Source organism: Haliaeetus leucocephalus, unplaced genomic scaffold (genome assembly GCF_000737465.1).
Source record: "Haliaeetus leucocephalus isolate CR32 unplaced genomic scaffold, Haliaeetus_leucocephalus-4.0 Scaffold656, whole genome shotgun sequence".
Lineage (NCBI taxonomy): Eukaryota > Metazoa > Chordata > Aves > Accipitriformes > Accipitridae > Haliaeetus > Haliaeetus leucocephalus.
In genome coordinates, this window is record NW_010973092.1 from 1,719,452 (window position 1) to 1,738,881 (window position 19,430).

The 19,430-nt window shown below is 39.2% G+C and overlaps 1 protein-coding gene across 8 annotated transcripts; it reads right to left on the reverse strand.

Annotated features, from left to right (window-relative positions):
• Positions 1-1,286: 1,286 nt before the first annotated feature.
• Positions 1,287-19,374, reverse strand: HSPA4 (heat shock 70kDa protein 4). Of its 8 annotated transcripts, none has more exons than XM_010578801.1 (20): positions 19,114-19,154; positions 13,949-14,889; positions 13,486-13,673; positions 13,017-13,157; positions 12,182-12,304; positions 11,629-11,728; positions 11,084-11,217; positions 8,923-9,167; positions 8,456-8,532; positions 8,003-8,154; positions 6,887-6,993; positions 6,408-6,541; positions 5,759-5,940; positions 5,252-5,341; positions 4,578-4,730; positions 3,941-4,066; positions 2,826-2,933; positions 2,401-2,520; positions 1,822-1,983; positions 1,287-1,544 (listed from the first exon to the last, which is right to left on the reverse strand). In XM_010578801.1, exons 3-20 carry the CDS (start codon positions 13,618-13,620, stop codon positions 1,338-1,340), a joined length of 2,496 nt encoding a protein of 831 aa, XP_010577103.1. In that variant the 5' UTR covers positions 13,621-13,673; positions 13,949-14,889; positions 19,114-19,154; the 3' UTR covers positions 1,287-1,337. The 8 variants fall into 8 exon arrangements, with proteins under 8 accessions (XP_010577103.1, XP_010577104.1, XP_010577101.1 ...); XM_010578802.1 differs by having other exon boundaries at positions 13,486-14,127; positions 14,832-14,889; positions 19,114-19,147; XM_010578799.1 differs by lacking the exon at positions 13,486-13,673 and having other exon boundaries at positions 14,832-14,889; positions 19,114-19,374.
• Between the last annotated feature and the right edge of the window lie 56 nt (positions 19,375-19,430).

Here is a 19,430-nt window from a genome sequence, read left to right on the forward strand (position 1 = left end):
CGGCGGTGTGAGGAGCTGCCCCGGTCAGCCAGGCGCGGGGATAAGGCCGCCGAGCTCAGGGCCGCCCCCGACCCCCGGTATGTATTAACTCTACTTCGTCAAAGCGGGTTTACACCGACGCCTGTAAAGCACAGCTTCACGCTGGCATTAAAACCAGAGCTCTTCGCACACCTCCAGCAAGGAGGGACACAACCCTCACCTCTACCCCCTGCCCCCGAGTTCTCTCTCGATGGCAATCAACAGCTGGAGAAGGTGATCCAGTAGAATCCAGTGCATTTATTTCTTGCAATATCTGAATGGGTGTTTCAGCTTTGGATTTTAACACATACAAATTAATGTTTGCAAGTTTAATGACAATCAGTACTAGAAGCAAATCATTGTATAAAGCTCATAGAAAAAAATGCCAAATCGCTCAGGTCTTTCTTTTCCTGGGAAAGAAAACAGAACAAAAAAAAAAAACAACCAAGCATTCCAAATGAAGGCCTTGTGGAAGCAAGCATACCCCCTTCAGAAAAAGTTAGGAACAAGTCAGAATCGGCTATCAGCATAGGCAGCTGAAATACAAGTATTCATTCTTTCTACAAGCAGCTAATTTCACTAGAGACAAAAAAGTTTACAGGCTCTAACCAGCTGGGGAGTTGGCCAGGAGCAGACACTCGTGTCTAAGAGCACATTCATGGTCTGAGCTGCAGGAGTGCACAGTGGCTGCTACTCTATGTTATCAGATCAATGAATCCCAGTCACCTGTCAGGCAAGGGCACCAGCTAAGGAATAAACATGCTGATGCTCTGCAAACATTGTTACTATGAACTGTTCAAGTGCAAATCAAATCTAGAGTGGTGCATTAACACTAAAAACGAGGGTTAGATTAAGGTGAGCAAGTGAAAGTCTATGCTTTAGCAGGAGCACTCCCTCTCCCCCACTATCTTCTTGCAGTGCAAGTGTCAAGGGGCACTTTATATAAACACTGTTGCTGCAGTCCACAAGGGACCAAACAACAGTGTGCCCAGTCTGGCTTGAGAGGGTGCTGTCTCACTCCTTTAAAATAAGATCAACTCACCATGGACATTAAAAATGGAGAACCAGCTTATGGCTGTTCCTGGAGGTCAAGTAAGAATACCAAAACTTCTAAATACAATCATAATGGTAAGAAATACTGCTTATTCAACTGAGTAGTTAGCTACCTAAGCGTTCTGACTTGATGCATTGACCAAACCTCTCCAAAAATTCCTAAGAGTGCTGTGGTATTCACTTGCTTCAATTTGTATTCAGAACATACAAAGTTGACAACTTAAAGCTTTATTGTAGTTTGCAATAATATAAACAAGTGCTGAAATTCAGTCAATGTCCATTTCGGGAAGCTTCTTCTCTGTGGCCGTTGGGGCAGCAGCAGCAGCACTCTGTTCAGCAGCCTGGGACCCACCGTTGGCTTCTCCCTGGCCTTCTACTGGTCCATTGGGTTCAGTTGGTTTCTGCTCCTCCTTTGGGAGTTCAACTTTGGGTTTTGGTTTTGTGACTATAGGATTACAAATACTTGTCAATTCCTAGAAAACACAGAAATAAAATACTGTTAGAAATGTTTCTGTATACCAACAGTTGTACTTTAACCTGTTGCTCCAATTATCCATCGAGTATGGTCAGAAGAAGTTATTCAAGTTGGGGGCTGGTGTTCCCCAAAACACATGTTTAAGAGATTAATACCCTATCACTGTCCTTCTAATTATAGATTTCTCACATCAGAGTCTTCCTCTGAGCACAAACAACTAGACCAAGAAACAGAAAGATTCATGGAAATACAGTGAATTACATAAACAGACTTACTTTAGTTTTAGCTTGTATGTCTTTAGCTTTTATAACTGGGTCCAAAGTAAGACTTCTCTTGTTTTGAAGATTAAGTTTATTGTTCATCCACTCCATAGCTTCATTTGCACTCTTCTCCACTTTTGCTACATCTGCTTCATCTAGATGGTCATACTGTTCATCCTGAAACAGCCAAATTAGTAGTAGCTGTGCAAATATTTGTTTTGAACATGTGAACTGCATGCTTATTTCTTCAAACTTTTAGCTTCAAAATACAAGAAAGACCATTAAGCCAGAAGGCTGTTCTGGTTAACAGAGATCAACCACAAGGTGATCAACTACAGCTCTATAACCAGAGAACTAAGGTTCTACTGCTGCTGGCATTTCCCGCCCCCCCCCCCCATGAGGAAATCAACACCTGATTAAAAAAAGACTGTCAGGTTTTCAGCCAACACCCACTTCTGAAAATATGTTAAATATCAAGAACTCAGAAGCTAGCCGGGAGGTTGCACCAGCTTTTTGTTCAAAGGAACTTACTTAAAATTCAGAAAAGATTTGTACCACTTCCTTGCATTTGCCAAAAGTTAAGTATGGAAATACCTTTGCTTTGAATGCATGAACAGTTTTCATGTACTGTTGAATTTGCTTCCCTAAGTCATCAAATGCTTTTGGTCTTTCCTCTGATTCTTGAAATCTTGCCTGAATAGGTTGACCCAGAGTCTGAAACAAAGTACAACAGATATCAAAAACCATGCAGCATCACAATATGATCCTGCAAGATCTGACAGAACGCATCAACATTTCTGAACTCCTTGGAACTTTTACTCTTCCCTCCACTTACAGGGAAGACTGAGTCTTCCTCAACCCTGTATTATTACAGGTCTACAGGAGATCTGCTCCTCGTATACTTAATAAGCAAACTAAGTCGTTTGTTACCACTGAATCAGCAGACCCGAGACAGCTCTCCACTTGAACAAAGTTCTCTAGATTCAGTAAATCCCCGTGGGAATGCAAGAATCACTTACCTTCAATTCTGTCAATTTATCAATATAAATTTGTTTGGGTTGGTCTTCACCATCTTCATAAAGCCAATTTTCTGTATCTTCCAGCTTCAGCGTGAAACTATTTCGATCCTAAAGCAATCCATACAAAATAGGTAGGTGAGATAATTCTGTTAGATGGCAGATGGTACTAAATGATACTTGGAACCTTTCTGGAAGGGTTACATTTTTAGGAGGTAAACAACTGTCTGAACTCTTTATCCCATTTCAGTGAAAAATAACAAATAAAATATTCTTCAGTATGGCTTCATGGTGGAGACCAGCCTAAGGAAGAACCATCTATGGGCACCCACAACTGACATCAATACTGTCACATAAAAGCCTATTTTTTCCTTCTCCCCCTCCCCCCCTCACATTTTCATCATCACTATACAAGCAAGTCTGAGAACAGAGTGAAACTTATCTTCAGCAAAGGTGCCATGAATCTCACTCAACTTGTCCCTGTTTTAGCTCTGACAGAGGTACCCAGGCTCTGTAGACACCTTGCTGGCAAGGCTCCCATTATAACCAATGGGGATCTAGTCAAGAGTTTGGGGTGATTCATCTGACTAATGTAGACATTTAACATATTAATTACGCACCAAGTTCCTTTAGTACAACAGGGAAAGATAATTAATAATACCAAGAGATTTTTAGGCAGCCTGTTCAGGTACAGGTGCCTACATTTAGTCAGACTAATTCCACCTATTATGTTCCTAGGTAGGGTTGTTGTTGGATTGGTTTTTTTAATCTTAAACTATTCCTGAATACTGACAAAGAGCCAAAATAGAATAGGTTGCCTTAAAATTATTCTGCAAGTGCTCCTAGTCTGTTTCAGTCTGAAAACACATGCTCTGATAAGATCTTAATTGCTGCAACTGTTTTAGAAAAGAGGACACAATATATCCTGGGTACCATCTGCTTGTACTTGGGCCACATTTAGAAGGTTATCTTCATAGCCAGAAAGGTTAAAAGCTATTTCTCCAAAGTCTGAAAATATAGTCTAAGTAAATGTAGTATCTGATACAGGTCAAAGGTTATTAAAATACTGTTCATTGTAACAAAACTTATCAGGAAACCATCAAGCTAGCAATACTTACATCTTCACTAACAAATTTCTCGTAAATACCGCAGAGTTTGTCTCTCATATCATACACATATTCTTCCACTGCATTCTTGGCATCATTCCTCTCTTTCTCTAGCTTATCCTGCATTATCATTTTACCCTGTGAAAAAGTTGTCAAATTAGTTGGCTAAAAAGCTAGTTATTTAACATTTATTGCCAGGATACCTTGTTAGCAAAGGCTTAAGTTTGACTAAAGATTTTGAAATGCTGTAGTTTACAGAACTGTTCTAAACAGAGCACATGAATAAAAACTAACTTCAGTTTTGGTGGGATATCCAATACAGTACAGAACAATCTTCCTCCAGTTGAGGAACCTTCACCCTGATGGTAGCAGCCATTGAGTACCTTGTAACTGCAGGTGATTTTGGAAATAATCACCCTATGAACTAGCTCTCCTGCAGAACACCTCTTCAGTAAGAATTACAGCATTCACTTAACAAGGAGAATGTATTTTGGCTTCATGGGGCACTGTTGTTCACCTCAGAAAAAACTGCATTTTTTTTCCTTCTCATCTTTCCTTGATCACCCTTAAGCATTAACCACGTTTAATGAACAGCAAAATTTCTGGAGATCAGCTAGTGAAACTTGTAGCTTGGGCAAGTAAAGTTTACCTCATTCTCAATGAATAAGTTCAGCATATCTTTCCCTATCTGCCACACCAACTGATTCTCAATGGGAAGGTCCACTGTAGTCGTCTTTACTTTAGCCTTCTTGGCTTGAGGTGGTTGATCCACTTTCTTGTCTTTTGAGTCAGCCTGAGAAGTCTGCATTAAAAAAATAAACTCAAAGTAAAAACAGCATCACCCAACAGTTCAAGTATTCAAGACTTGTAATAGAAAAAGTATTATTGAGTTAGTGCACTTCATTAGAACTACATACTACTGTCTGTCATTCTGACACTTCAGCTGCTAAAGAAGTCAGAGATAATTAATACAACTACTGACATTTTCTGGGCACACTGACTACATTCATGGGAGTGATGGTGCTTATAGTAGAACACTTTTCTAGTATTTAAGTTATTGAAAACTAAATTATTATGTCTTCCATGAACAGGAGAGTTCACCCATTTTATCAGTACTAGGTCACTTGACAGATCTGCAATTACCCAAGCCATTTATGCACTTCTTAAGCTCCAATCACAATACAAACTACCAATATATTCAAATAAAAGTTTATCTTCCAGAGCTATGACAAAGGCAGCAGACAGGCTCACACACTACATATTCTCATAAATCTTCCAGAGTATCCTGTAAGAAAACAGAAGTCTCTCAGATGTTAATGTTACCTCCATTTCTTCAGACTCTGCCTTATTTTCAGGTTGGGCCTGCTGTTGCTCTTCAGGCTTTTGTTGCTCTTCCTGGTCTACCTGCATCTTCTGAAATTCATAGACAGATCCAATTTGACATATTAAAACAATGCACATGCAGATGATTGCTTTAGTTCTTAGGCTGATCAATTACACCTAATGCTCTTTAGGCAAAAGAAGAAACAGAACAAAAACTGAAGTGGAGTCTCAAGGCATAAATTAGAAGCTTCTAGTCTTTGCTTAGGCAAGTAACAGCTCACTCCTAGCATAATTAAGCATTTCATCTATACCTCACAGTCCTGGTTTCAAGAAATCTGTCACTGGTGTGACATACTTCAGTTAGTACTTAATCATATCTTCGTATTTTAGTTGCTGAACACATTTACTGAAATCTTACACAAGTCTTAGAACTTCCCAAAACTTGGCCAATTATGCTTTGTCATAAAAGCAGTTTTCTAAGTAGCTAGGAGCAATTAAGTCTATTACCTCTTCCTCTTTTGCATGCTGATCTGTTTCCATAGGCTCTTCACTCTCATCAGATTTATGAACCTCCACTAAAGATGCACTTGAAACACTGAAGATTCCATGGATATTTACTCTAACTTTCACTTTCACTTTTGAACTGGATCCATCTGTTTGAGGAGTGACCTTCTGAACCAAGAAGTGAGCTAAATAATCCCAAAGAAAAAACGTACCATTTGATTAACTTAATCATTGAATGTAAAGTAAAACCTGACTGTTGCTGACAACAGATCACTGCAACGCACTCAGAGGATATCCAATCCTACTCAATCCAAACAATTCAGATTTTACTCAGCAATGCTAGGATACACAGCAATTAGAAATTCTCTATGGTACGCTGTAAAAGCTGGTGTTACTTGTACTATAGGAAAAGACTGCACAACTCTCAGTATGCCCCTTTAAGGTTTGCTCCAACATTAAGATGCTCTTTATTTAGCCTATTTGTCCATGAACTTCATGTTATTCCACTCATTTCACTGTAGAACCATGACTTTGGAAACCTGTCCCTACAGCATTTGTAGTAGGTTGCACTTTCCAGACTATATAATTAGACAGAAAGAAGTCCTGAAACATGTACAAGACTATTAATATAAAGCTATAGAATGGTCTTAACCTATAGCAGGATCTGGGTAAGGCAATTCCTTGGGAGAACTGTAGTATGCCTCAAGAGTAAAAGGTTCCTTTCTGTAGAATGTGAGGACCTTTGAAAATGGAGCAGCATGGTTCTTGGGAAAGACCTCACAGTCACTGTAAGAAAAAACAGAGCACTTTATCAGATGCGTTATCCCACATACTGAACAAGTTAACAAAACTTTTCCAGATCCTCTTATTTCTTAAGGAAAAGCTTCTTTAAGAAGTGACAAAAGCATCTCCTAACCTTTTAGGTTAAAATAAGACTGATAGCCATGTGGGAAGTGCTGAACTGCCACCCATTCTTGGTTTTGTTTTCTACTATCACTAACTTCAGAAAAAGTATCAAAGCTTGAATTGTTAAGTGGGCATTGTTCTGGAAGTGTTATTTACTCTAGTTGTCATCAGTTAGTTTTAAGCTGTATGTAAACATGCAAGAAGATTGAACATCAGTTTTTTTACCTTAACCCTTCCTCTGCTGGTGAATTCCATCGTAAAGAAATAGGATACGGTATCAAATCTGTGATAGAAAATTCTCTCACTTTGAAAGCCGGGGATAAAATAGCACACTGAAAGAGCAAAAGAGCCATATTACAAACAATCAGACTTCAGATGAATAGTAATTTAATTCAGTAAGTAGCTATTTATGCTGTTTAATATGTAGATTTACTCTAGGTTAAGGGACACTAATACTGATGGACTTGGGACCTGCATAATAAGCACTGTAAGCTCATATGTACCCTTCCTTTTCAAGAAGCTAATCACAATCTGTTCACTCTGAAAAGTGAAAATATGCAAGGTTTAATTTAGAGCCATCATGTTCAGCTTGTGTGGTTAGGCTACTGAATTGTTTTTAGTGCCAACAGAAAGAAATAGGAAAACCTCAATTAAAGTTACTTTTTAGAGTGACATAGTACCAGGCTTTTTGCATACCGTAACACAAAATTCTCTTTTTAAGCAGTTTACAATAGCTAGTTTGTACCACCGATGGAACATAGCTGTAAGCATATATTACACATTTGAAAAGAGAATTGAGGTGATCAGAGCAAAATTTAGGTGCATTCAAGAGATGGTAGCACTATTAACTATAGAGTATTTACTACTGCTTAAGCTATTCAGTAGTGACCAATTACAGCTCAGGACACAGAATTCCATTAGCAAGAACCTAAGCTTTCACTTCCATCCATGTTAATAAGCAACTGCTGTCTCACAAGTTTATCAGTAATGCTGTAAAAAAAAAAAAAAAAAAAATTTTTCCCTGTTTAACCTAGGCCCCCAAAGGAGCCTGGAGGAAAAACCATCATCATGTGAGCTTTATCAGACTTTCAGCTTCCAGACACAGCAGAAGCAGAGTACATGTTTTGCTTCAACAAGCTGCAGTGATCCACTCATTTGGCTTAGACAAACAGCACAAAGGAATCACAAACTACTATTCTCATTCTTCCAACCACCTTCAAAGCTTATTCGAATCCATTCTGATACACATGAAGCATCTCCCACATTACCTGTGGACTCTGGCTTAAATATTTATGGATTTCAATAAAAATACTCACAGCTAAAACAAACAGCACTTTTTACCTGCAGCGCACAACCTCGTGCAACAGCCTCATCTGCATTCAAAGTTGTACTGACTTCTTTGCCAAAAAATTTACTGATCTTCTCTTTTACAGCAGGGATTCTTGTGGTACCACCAACTATCTCTACTGCATAAACATCCTCCTTCTTTAACTCTAGAAGACAGTTAGACATTGGTTTTATAGATTAAATGTTTCTGGTTTACATGAATATGCTGACATTGTAAACTAGAAGTTTTACTAGACAAACCATTCTTTTAAGCTTGTTCTCTAAGTTTCTAAGCAATAAGAATTTCAAATCTTAGCTTGTGTGAAAATTTTAACAAGCTTGTAACTGCTAAGCAAGAAATTGTTAGGTGCGCTAAATACATCTGTCCAAGTTCTGTCAACACCCAAAGGAAGCTTGCATTTCGGATGACTCTTCTGTATACAGAATACAGAATGCATATACACTTACTGGCTTGCTCCAGCACACTGCGAAGGGGGGGTTCTACTCTTGCAAGGAGTCCATCACACATCTCTAAAAATTTGCTCCTGTTGGAAGAAGCCATAAAGCTATAGCATACCATAAGCAAGTTAATACTGCACATACAACAGGATGCCAAAACTGAAAGAATGCCATTTTAACTATGTACTGCAGGGTTTTCTCTTTCCCCAATCCTAGTTTTAAACTTATTCAGTATATTTCCAGACAAACTTGGTTCTAGCCATCTAGGCACACTTGCAATATTCACAGCCCTCCCTCCCAACTCAAGGCCACTGACCAGTCTCTAAACATTATCATTTTGAGCAGTACCCCTGCCCATGTTGTTCTCACATTTCCCACCTCCCTCCAATCCTAAGAACTGGTATTTTATATAAAGTTTCTTTCTTGACTGAAGAAGAGCACTCAAAAGCTTACCTTTGTAAAAGTATAAACATTACCTGTTCATTGTTCCAGAGACATCTATGTCATTCATGAAGCATTCTATGTTCATTGGAAGATCAGAGGCATTAGCGCTCATCAATTTTTTCAGTTTTTCACACTCCTGGTATAGTCTCAACAATGCACGAATCTTTGACTTTATGTCTAGTTTATATTTCTTTCCGAATTCTTCACAAAAGTATTCAACTAACATCTCATCAAACTTCCTGCCTCCAAGTGTTGTATCAAATGATGTAGCAAGAACCTTAAAAAAATTGAATTCTTCAGTAATAGTACAATTTGTCGTTACCTCAGTGAAACCAATTAGCAGTTAATGTCAAAGCATTTCTTTGTGTCAAATATACTCCAACTTTAAATGAAAGCAAGTGTCACAACATTACTATGGAGGACGAATTATACCGGTGCAGCCATAACAGAAAAAGATCTGGTACAGTTCATTTTTATTCTGCCCTTGCCATTACCAGTAAAGAGTTTCTTTTGATGAGCCTCATCTAGAAGTCTAACCTATCCCAAACAATAAAGCCACATCCCGTACTCATCTTTCACATTTCATGGACACTGCCGGCAACAATTAAGCTATTCTCTTGTATTTCAGGGCAATCTAAGTAGCAATTGCATTACTAACATCTGATAGTTTATGTGAATTGCAACTGCAGTAATAGTTGCACACGTGCTAAGATATGCTTTTTTTTTTTTAAGCCTACCATGATTATCCTATGCCTTTTGTAGCTGATATTAGATATGTTCAAAATGCTGTTGGATAAAGAACCACCATTACCACAGACAAATTCTGGCAGCCACACAAATATTAGACCTCTTTGTAAATGATAATTCTCATAAGAATTGCAGTGCATACATACAGCAGTTACAAGCTCCAGGAGAAAAAAACATCTGCTATCTCAAATGCTAAAAAGCAGCCTTGGGCACCCAGCCTTCCTGTAATGAGGTGACAACTTTTAGAAAAAATTTAGGAAGATAGGGTAAGGCTTAGCAACACAATCTGTTCAGCAACTTGTACTGTAAGCAGACCATCAGAGTTTTCAAATTCTGCTTAGCCACTGTCAGTCTGAATCATATCCCAGTTTAATATTTGATGCCTCATAAGGGTGGAACATGCTTACACCAAGCTAAAAATAAAACATGAAGAGAATAACTGTTATTAACTCTTGCAAATAGGTGCTCATTTCCGATAAAGGAATTATCCGCAAAGAACACCTGTAGCCTATCCACCTCAGCTGATTCTACTCTTTAAACATATTGCAAACTTAATTTTTTTTTTTCCCCCCAGGAATAGAAATCAGTGAAGTATCACATTATTCTCAATACACCTTCAGACTAGGTTTGGTCTCTACGCTGTTTTTAACTGCCTTGCTGTCCAGTTCTCCATTCTATACTCAAAAGCATCTCTTCCGTATTTCTATGGTTTCAAAGTTCAAAGGACAAATCTGAGAAACACAAAGTAGGTTACGTTTCCTCACTAGAGGAAACATAGCTACAACAACACTAATGTTTTCAGAACTCTTGTCTTCTCTTCATTTCACTACCCCATGCTTTAAAATTTTTTTTTGTTTTTCTAGTTAAGAGAAATTACTGGAACTGCAAAAGTCCAGATTGTAACCATAAAAAAGCCAACTAAGAAATGTTAGTATTTGCTGGAAAACAGTAATGCTTTGGCAACTTACACTTACAAGTACACTGTAACTTGCTTAGCTTCCATTTGCAGCTTAAAGTAATTCAGAAAGTTTTTACTCTTTTACATGAGCACCACAGTGAGTGTTAAAAAAAACGTTTGTCACTTATACCATTCTAGGAATTCTTGTTTTAATGCTAGATCTCATGACTGAACTAGAGTATTTTTTTTGAAAGCAGCACCCAGTCAGATATGGTAATTTCTGAATAAACAAACAATTTAATCCCGTTTTTTTATTCTTTGCCAAAGTCTGGCAATTAAGGCATGTTTCCTTCCTCTATGTATCACTCAAAAGCTCTCTAGCTCCCTGCCCTACTTTTAACTCCAGACAAAGTGCAATTTTAAGAATATGAATTGAGCTGTCTGGACACGCTTATGTAAAGCCAGGCAAGCTTGCCTGTCACAGGCCATGTATGTACTGATGAATATTTTTACTGATAATTAAAATGGATGCATAATAGATTGTTTACTTTCAGTTTTCCTTTGTTGAATGCACAAACAGAAACTTGATATGCAGAATGCCCCATATCCACAAAAACAACATTCCGTGGCTTCTCTTCCAAGGCAGGCAGGTCTTGCTTATAGATTCCATACGCAAGGGCAACTACAGAGAAACAAGAGTCAAAGAGCATAGTTAGGACTTCCAGTTTTGTAATTCCTCAAGAAATAAATGGTACATCAGTAAACAGCATCAGCATTTCATCTTACTTTCCAACCTACAGAAATTGGTATCTTGTTAAACAAAGTTCCCAATGCTAAAGGAACATGGAATAATGTTAAACAGTATTAGCCCCTCCTAGTAGCTGCATTAAAACAGATACTCAAGAAATACCTTTATGCCTCCATAAAGCAATGAAAAAACAGACCAGAGCTTAAGGAACTTTATCAACTAATCTATTTTAAGTTTGCAAAACCAGTGGTAATTCCAGAGGGCATGGATCAGCAACAGATTAAAAGCATTTTTAGCTAATAAAGCTACAATATTAAGTGAGGGGGAGAGAAAGGAAGGTATTACCTGCAGTTGTTTCATTTATTAGTCTCAGACAGTTGAGACCAGCAATCTGTGTAGCGTCCATCACAGATCTCCTTTCTGCATCTGTGTAGAAACAGGGAACCTGCAAGAAGATCAGATATCTAATATTAACATTTAGAAGAGCCATCTGTAGCAAATAATGACAAGTATGTCTAGAGAGTCAGTATAGAGCAGAGCTGAGGTATCCCTCAAATTTAGTGTTCATTTCAGTTGCAATAGAGAAAAAGCAAAGAAAACATTACATGAAGACAAAGTTACTTTTTGTGAATCTTCTTCCATTCTGCCTCACAAGCCACTCATTTTAGGAGCAAAGAAACAGAAACAGGTATCAATTATTATTTATGCTGCTAATTAGCAGCAATTTATGACATTTTACCATTAATGAAGTAAGTCTAGTTTTGAAGAAGATATGTGAGCAAGATTCAGTTTTAAACAGAAAAGACAAATAACTGAATATTCAAGTTTAATGGGCAATTTAATGCTGCAATCATTTCAGTTTATGATACCAGCCAAATACGTACTACCACATACTTACAGAAACAACACAGTCAACTACAGGCTTCTTAAGCGCATTCTCAGCAGTCTCTTTTAATTTGGTAAGAAGCATTCCTGTCACCTGTTCAATAGTAAAGTTTCTTTCTTCTTCCATGTACATGGCCTTCAAATAAAAATTGTGTACACACATTACAGTAAAAACTACGCACTACAAACATAAGGAACACATGCAAGAAACAGTCTTTACTGAAAGTAATGCAGCTTTAGACAACCTGCTCTCTGACAGCCTAGCTTATGCACAGCAATTGCAAGAAGATAATACATAAACACTGAAATGCACATTTAAGAATTCACATACACAAAGCTGCTCTGGACACAGTTGTTTGGTTTTTTTTAATCCCAATTGCTAGACAATGCCTAGGATGCCTTTCTCACTACTGTTCTGGGGTAAGTCAATTAGTTACTGCTAAAATCCAAATCAGAAGTTCAGCCATTGTTGAAAAAGACAAATTTTTACCATTTCACCCAAAGTACTAAGCTAGCATCTTACACCCTTGCAGTATCTGGACAGCACCTAAATAAGTCCACTGGCCAGGTAGCTTGTCTTCCAAATTCACCATGGAGTGAAGGAAAGAAGAACTGCTAAAACAGTTTGTGTGGGACTGGCTTTGCAAGGCAGAGAAATTCTACAACTGTAAAATCAGTCTCACCTAACACCTGGAAAGACCATCTATATTACTAGCCTTTTATTCCCCATTTAAGACTTTCCATTCACAAGAGAACAGAAACTACAGCAAGCAGATTCAAAATAAGGAGATAAAAGGAAACGTTATCAGTTCCCTCCTCTGGCTCTTTTTCAAATATGCCAGACTTACCTTGATGCCAGTTGAGCCTGTTGGCAGCTGGACAAGTTCATACGCAAGGCTTGCTTTTTCAGCTTGAACAAAGGGATCTGAGAATGCACGACCATGAAATCTTTTAAAACTTTGTACTGTATTCTTTGCATTTGAAATAACCTAGAGGAAAAGAAATCTTTAATACAACGTGTCAGGGGAACATCTGAATTTCAAGCAGAAGACAGTTTTGTTCTCATGCTTCCCTCACCAGAATATTTTTGTGATTTGTATCTTAATAGTATCAGGGCAGCTGCTAGAAGACAACTTCCCTCTGATTGCTCAGGTAACCTACAGGAATTTGAGATTTAAAATAAAATGTATGCTAGAAAACTGAGCCAAGATTCTAAAATCAATTAAAATGGCACTCAATTTTCATAGTCTATGCATAGGACACTTTAAAAATGTTAGCAAAGTGTCTTTCCCATTTACCTGTTTCCTATCACCCTACCTTTCTATTGCGTTGCAGCCAGTAATTTTGCAAATATAACAAGCATATTGACGTAAACTCCAGTTCAGGTTCATCACATGCATGTGACAGCCAACACACAGATATTCTCACAAAACAGCTCAAGGACCTTGTCATGAAGCTTTAAAAAGTCAGGAGGGCACCAACGTGATATTGTCAACTTGATTTAACTGACAAAAGGTAGATTGCCTTATTAATAACAGAGATCAGTGCAAGTAAAGAAGTGAAAAATCGTTATAGCTTATTTTCACGTAGTGCAAGTAAACTTGTTTAATTCTTTCATTTACATTAGAGCAAGATACATACTGGAAAAAACACAGTAATTGACAAAGCAGACAAGCACTGTACCATATAACATTTACCTCCGATTCAGTTTCAGTCAAGTGTCTATTTCCTAAGTAACCTGGTTTTAATTTTCTGTAAGTTTAGTTTCTGCAGGACATACCTCATCTCTACTGGATCTCTGTATCAATGAATTTCTTTAAGCTAAGCAGACACTCAATTCCAGAAAAAACATCTGTATTTAGTTCTAGTACAGTTCTTCTGTTCTTGAATAACATGGTTGTGTCCAGTCATTTTTGTATTCTAGATAATGAATCTTCACACATCTCTAGGTATTTTAGGCTAAGAAAAACCAAGTGTTTGAATAGTCACTTCCTGTAGAGGACTTCAAAAAAAATCATGTTTTATAGGGGTTTCACAGCAATACAAGATACAATACAGCAGGACCCAAATGTCACAAGCAGGACAAATCAGCTTAACTTCTTCTCAGTCCTTAAATCATATTTACCTACCTACACCAACAGAAACTCAAGGTATGAACAAGAATGCCTAAGACAAGTATATAGGTTGTAATTCAGCCACAAAGAGTCAAGAAAGCTATATATATTTACGCTCAAGCTTGTCCCCTTTCTGCCAAAACTATGCACTTAATGGAATTCTATAGAATATAGTCACACAATTAAAAGCTATCATAATGCACACAAACTGGAAAAAGCTAAGGTAGGATGAAACACTACTGCTTAGCTTTAGAATTTACATTTGCATCCTAAAAGAAAACACAAGTATTTATCAGAATTTAAGGGCAAAATTTTTTTATTTTTTTTTTTTTACATTTCATTACATACAACTATCAACCCTTATTCTGTCCAAGATGACAAAGCAGCATTACATGCTGAACAGCTGAATTAAGCTCAGCTGTTCATTACAGTTATGGAGACACTAGGACACCAGCTCAGAGACATTTGTAACCTACAATGATAAAAAATACATTGTGCTAATCTGATTCTTGACTACTGAAGTTGCTTTTACCCAAACTATACGCTCACCTGGCTTTTAGCTGCAGCACCAATTGAGCGATTCTTGGGTCCAAAGGCTATACATGATCTATAATAAAAAGAAAGATTTCCGGTCAGTAAGCAATTGGTAGAACTGCACTGCACATCTTTTTGTTAAGTGTTGATAAAAGTGTTGATAATATCAATTAGACTAGAGATATTTTAAACAGTATTTGGTCCACTGAGAAAGTTGGTCACTCACTGCAATATATGCATGGAATGTTCTGTGAATTCTGGAAAGAAACAGGCACGAGTTCAGTTAAAACAGCAATCCTCCTCACTGAAGGACAGCACTAAAACCAAACTTATTCATGCTACTTCAAGTTTTACATCCGAGTAATAATTGGGTAGACACCCTTTACCTCAATAACTACCTGTATATCTAAGCCACTCAAAGATAAGTTGTTGGCTAATAATACAGGAAACATTAAACTGTTCAGAAGAAATACATGAGGTAAAACAGATATTAAGAAAATAATTCCTACACATCTGTACCAAATGCTAACTAAGGTTTCCAGTTTTAAAGCAAACCTTCAAGAGCTGGAAGAAAAATCCTGCACAGAAAGACTAGTGTTTATGAGTTTCATCTGTACTCACTGAAATAATGTAAATTACAGAAAGAAAAATCATACTTTACTCCAAACTACTTTGCGACAACTTCCGTTTCTGAAAAAGATGGAATTAAAAAATCCTCCTTTTTTGGAGAAATTCCTAGTGCTATTAAGCCTCTTGATTTACATACTTAACAAACTGTAGAAGCCCTAATGAAATTAAATCCAGCCTTCTAATCCAAGTTCCTCATACCATTGAGGTAAACTTACCAGAGAAAAAAAAATTGCCATTAGTCAAGCAGATCTTTCCTATTCACACAACATACTAACAGCATAATTAAGCCACTCTCTATGTGGTGGGTCAGGAATCTGCTTTACAGCAGGGTTATGCCATAGGGCTGCCACAAGAAACATATTCCAACTCAGCCTGAGGTTTAGAATTGGCCTTGCAAACAGAAACTGTCAAAACCAGAATGAAGGACTAGAGTGATATAATTGCATTGGTTTTCTATCTTCTTCCAATTTATTAATAACTTAACAAATGAAACAAGGCCCACCCTACAGCATATGTTGCAACAGAATTAATATTTCTGAATTAATCTCTTATTTGAAACCATTATTCAAGGGATTAGTTAACTAAAAGCAAGGAAGTTCTGTGCTATGCAGACCCTAAAGCCCATGGTAAGGGAACAGGAGCTGCAGAGCATACAGCTAAAAATCTAATGAGCTCCAAGCAGGAAGCTAGTTATTAATTTACTCTGGTCTCCAGAAAGGAATTAAGACATGAACATGAATTGTTGCTTTTCTCCTAGACAAAAACAAAATATCCAGCTACTTCACTGCTAAATTCACAAGCCGTCAGTCCTAAATCACCACAAATCCACTAATTTAGATTACAGAACCATTTAAACCCACCAGACTAAAACCTCAAGGCAGAAGTCTGTCTCAAGAGAAGGATACAGCACAGTAATCAAAAATATGGGCTTCCGTATTATGCGCTGGGAATAAAACCCTTAAGTGCATACATTCTTCTTAAGCTTGCCCCCTGCTTGGCTTTATAAACAGGCATGGTTCTCAAAGGAGCTGCAGCTGGACAGACGGGATGGTTCTACTTGGCTCCACTCCTTTGCTTTCTGCCCACCCCACCCCTTCTCCTGAGTTAACCCTGGCTCCCAATGGAACTTCAGGGAGCCACACAGGGACCCAGCACAGAAGGAAGTTCAACTGGGAAGAGGGAGGGAAGGAAAAATTTTCAGCCAGTCTCATTCCCCAAATCAGTTCACCACAGGAACCAGGGTTAATTTATTAAATACAAATTATACTATTACACAGTTTTACTGGAGGTTGAATAACTAACCATAGCATTTTAAGTAGAAACATAATCACAGTGAAGGTCATCAGAGGTCTAGTGAAGCAACTTAAGCAGAGCTTTGAACTTCCTGAACACACCTGCAGGCACTACTTCACCCTTACCCTCCCACCCACTTTCACTTCTTTGGAAGACATCCCTCTACCCTGAAAATCAGTGCTAGCTTTCTAAGATCAGTTGCAACTACTGCACTTAATTCAAGTCCCTTCATCCTTATGGAGATAATGAAACAATCTTACATTTTTTTACCCTCATTTTTTACTAGCTTTCTCTCTACCACTTTTCCATTTTCAGAATAACATATTCAAAGACAAAACATGTTTTGCACTGCTTTTGGATATACAAGTTCAATTTTTACAGGATTCTGGAAGAATCCAAGCACAGAGCTGAAAGCAGATTCAGTGAGAATGTCATCTGTGCCAGCGAACTAAGCACAATGTATTGAGTAGGGTTTACTTTACCAATACAAACAATTACAATAGCACACATCTGCTAATCCTTCCCAAAACTTGGATGTCATCTTGAAAACATCTGACCGCAAGCCGATTCCTGAGGAAACCTGTCACAACACCTTGCACAACTCCCTCCAGAGCTCACTGTAAAGAAATGCTAAACAGTGACTTTTTGAACCAGGCTGTTTCCAAGACAGACACTTAAAAATCAGTAAGAATTTCTTTTAATAGATGGGTTTGCTTACAGAATTGTTTTCTGTATTGCCTCAGAACAGTGCTCGGAGATTAAGTCCTGTTAAAAACTATCATTTTCATTATGCTGATTTTTTCCATTTCACTTCAGCCTTTCATAACTGAATTATTCATTGTGTCAGATATTTTATATAGCTCATCTCCTTCAGTGAAGGAGACTCATGTTCATGTTTCAACTATATGTAAGCAGAACTTCAACTCTCTGAGGGCCAGATACCTAGAGCTATCAGAAGATTGCTTCGAAATTCTTGACATTAAACATTTTCTTAGTACATCTAACCTTTAAACTTCCATATTACTGAGGATACATAAGAGACTACTCCTTACTCTAGCACATGTACCAAATAAAAATTTCCTTCTCCATTTATTCCCTGCTTAGAGACAGTAACAGGCAAACAGAGCCGAGGTATTGTCTAATGAGAAGCAAGGTCATTTTATGCCTCTGGTCTTTTTAAACAGATGTGAGAGATCTAAAAAAAACCAAAACCAAAACAACTAAGACGATGCATTTGTCTCACCAAGACGGCTATTTACTTTAGTATCTGCTTAAAATAAAGCTAGCTATGCTACAACATAGAGTAAGCTGTAGAAACACTTTTAAGACAGCTTTCCAAACAGTTCCCCTCCAGGTGAGGCGCACTGGAAGTTCCTTTTCCACCTTTATTTTGCAATTGATTCTTAGAAGAGTTTTATCCCAGCTCTCCCCCTCCTTCTTGGCAAGTTTCTCATTAAAAATAGGTAATGCACACTCTTCAGGAGAAATGTGTTGGGAGGCCTATTTATATAACCAGAGTTAGAATATTCTATACACATTGTATAGCGTAATGTGCTTCAAGACCAAGTTCACCAGCAAACTACACTGTTGGTCAGCCCATCCCCTTCACAGGAAAGCAGATGTCTGACACTGTACTGTCTATTCACACTCCATTTCCCCATCCTAATAACTTGTCAATCTGGTGGCTAGTTTCAAGTGAGAGTTTAAAAGACCCAATACTCAAAAAAGCACAGATTTTTTGAGAACCCTTGCTGAACAAAGAAGCACGCAGGCTGAAGGGAAGGCTGCTAAGAAGCTTTTCTAAGCTTTGACCCAGCGGCAGGCCAAGGAGCTCGCACAGAGCGAAGCACCAGCTCAGCGTTCACCTCCACGGTCCGGCTGCCCTGGGGGAGACAGGACTGGAGCTGCAGAACAAACAGGTAGGCTATCAGGTGCGTCAAAGCACGGCGTATAAATTCACAGGGAAATTAAGCTTCGTGACTTCCCGCCGTCAGAGATACGGGTGCTTTTTCTGATGCTCAGGGACCCTATCCTTTTAATCCTCACAACGCAGCCCTGCCTCCGGGAGGACAAACTGGTCTTACTACACAAAATGGGAAGGAGCAGAGCGGGTCACCTGGAACACCTCTCCATGCCTGCCGCACGGTATCCGTCCTTTCTTTAAGCACTTATTTAACAAAGTCCACTTCTCCCGACCCCCCCCCCCCATCACCAGCCCCTCGGCCCCGGCTGCCTTCCCTCCCCGCCACGCCGGGGCAGGACCGGGCCCAGCGGGCGCCCTCCCCTCAGCGGGAGGTCCGCCGCCTCGGCCCCGCTCCTCAGCCCGGCGGCGGCAGCGGGAAGGCGGCGCGGCCCGCCCCGATCCCGCACTCACGGCGTGCTGCGGTCGCTGTACTCATTAGCGATGGTCTCGATGCCGCCGGCGCGGGCCACGGCCACGTAACAGCTCTGGAAACCCAAATCGATGCCCACCACCGACATCGCTACGGCGGGAGAAGGGACTGAGGCGCCTTGAGGAGCGGCGGCTCGGCCCGTTTAAATGCGCGGCGGCGGCGGCGGGCGCTGCCTCCTCGGGGCGGGGGGACTTCTCGAAAGATCCCGTCGGGCCGCGGCCGAGCGGAGCGCTGAGAGGAAAGGGGCGGGGAGAGGAAGATCTCGCGAGACTTGCCGCCGCGGACGGGGAGGGGAGGG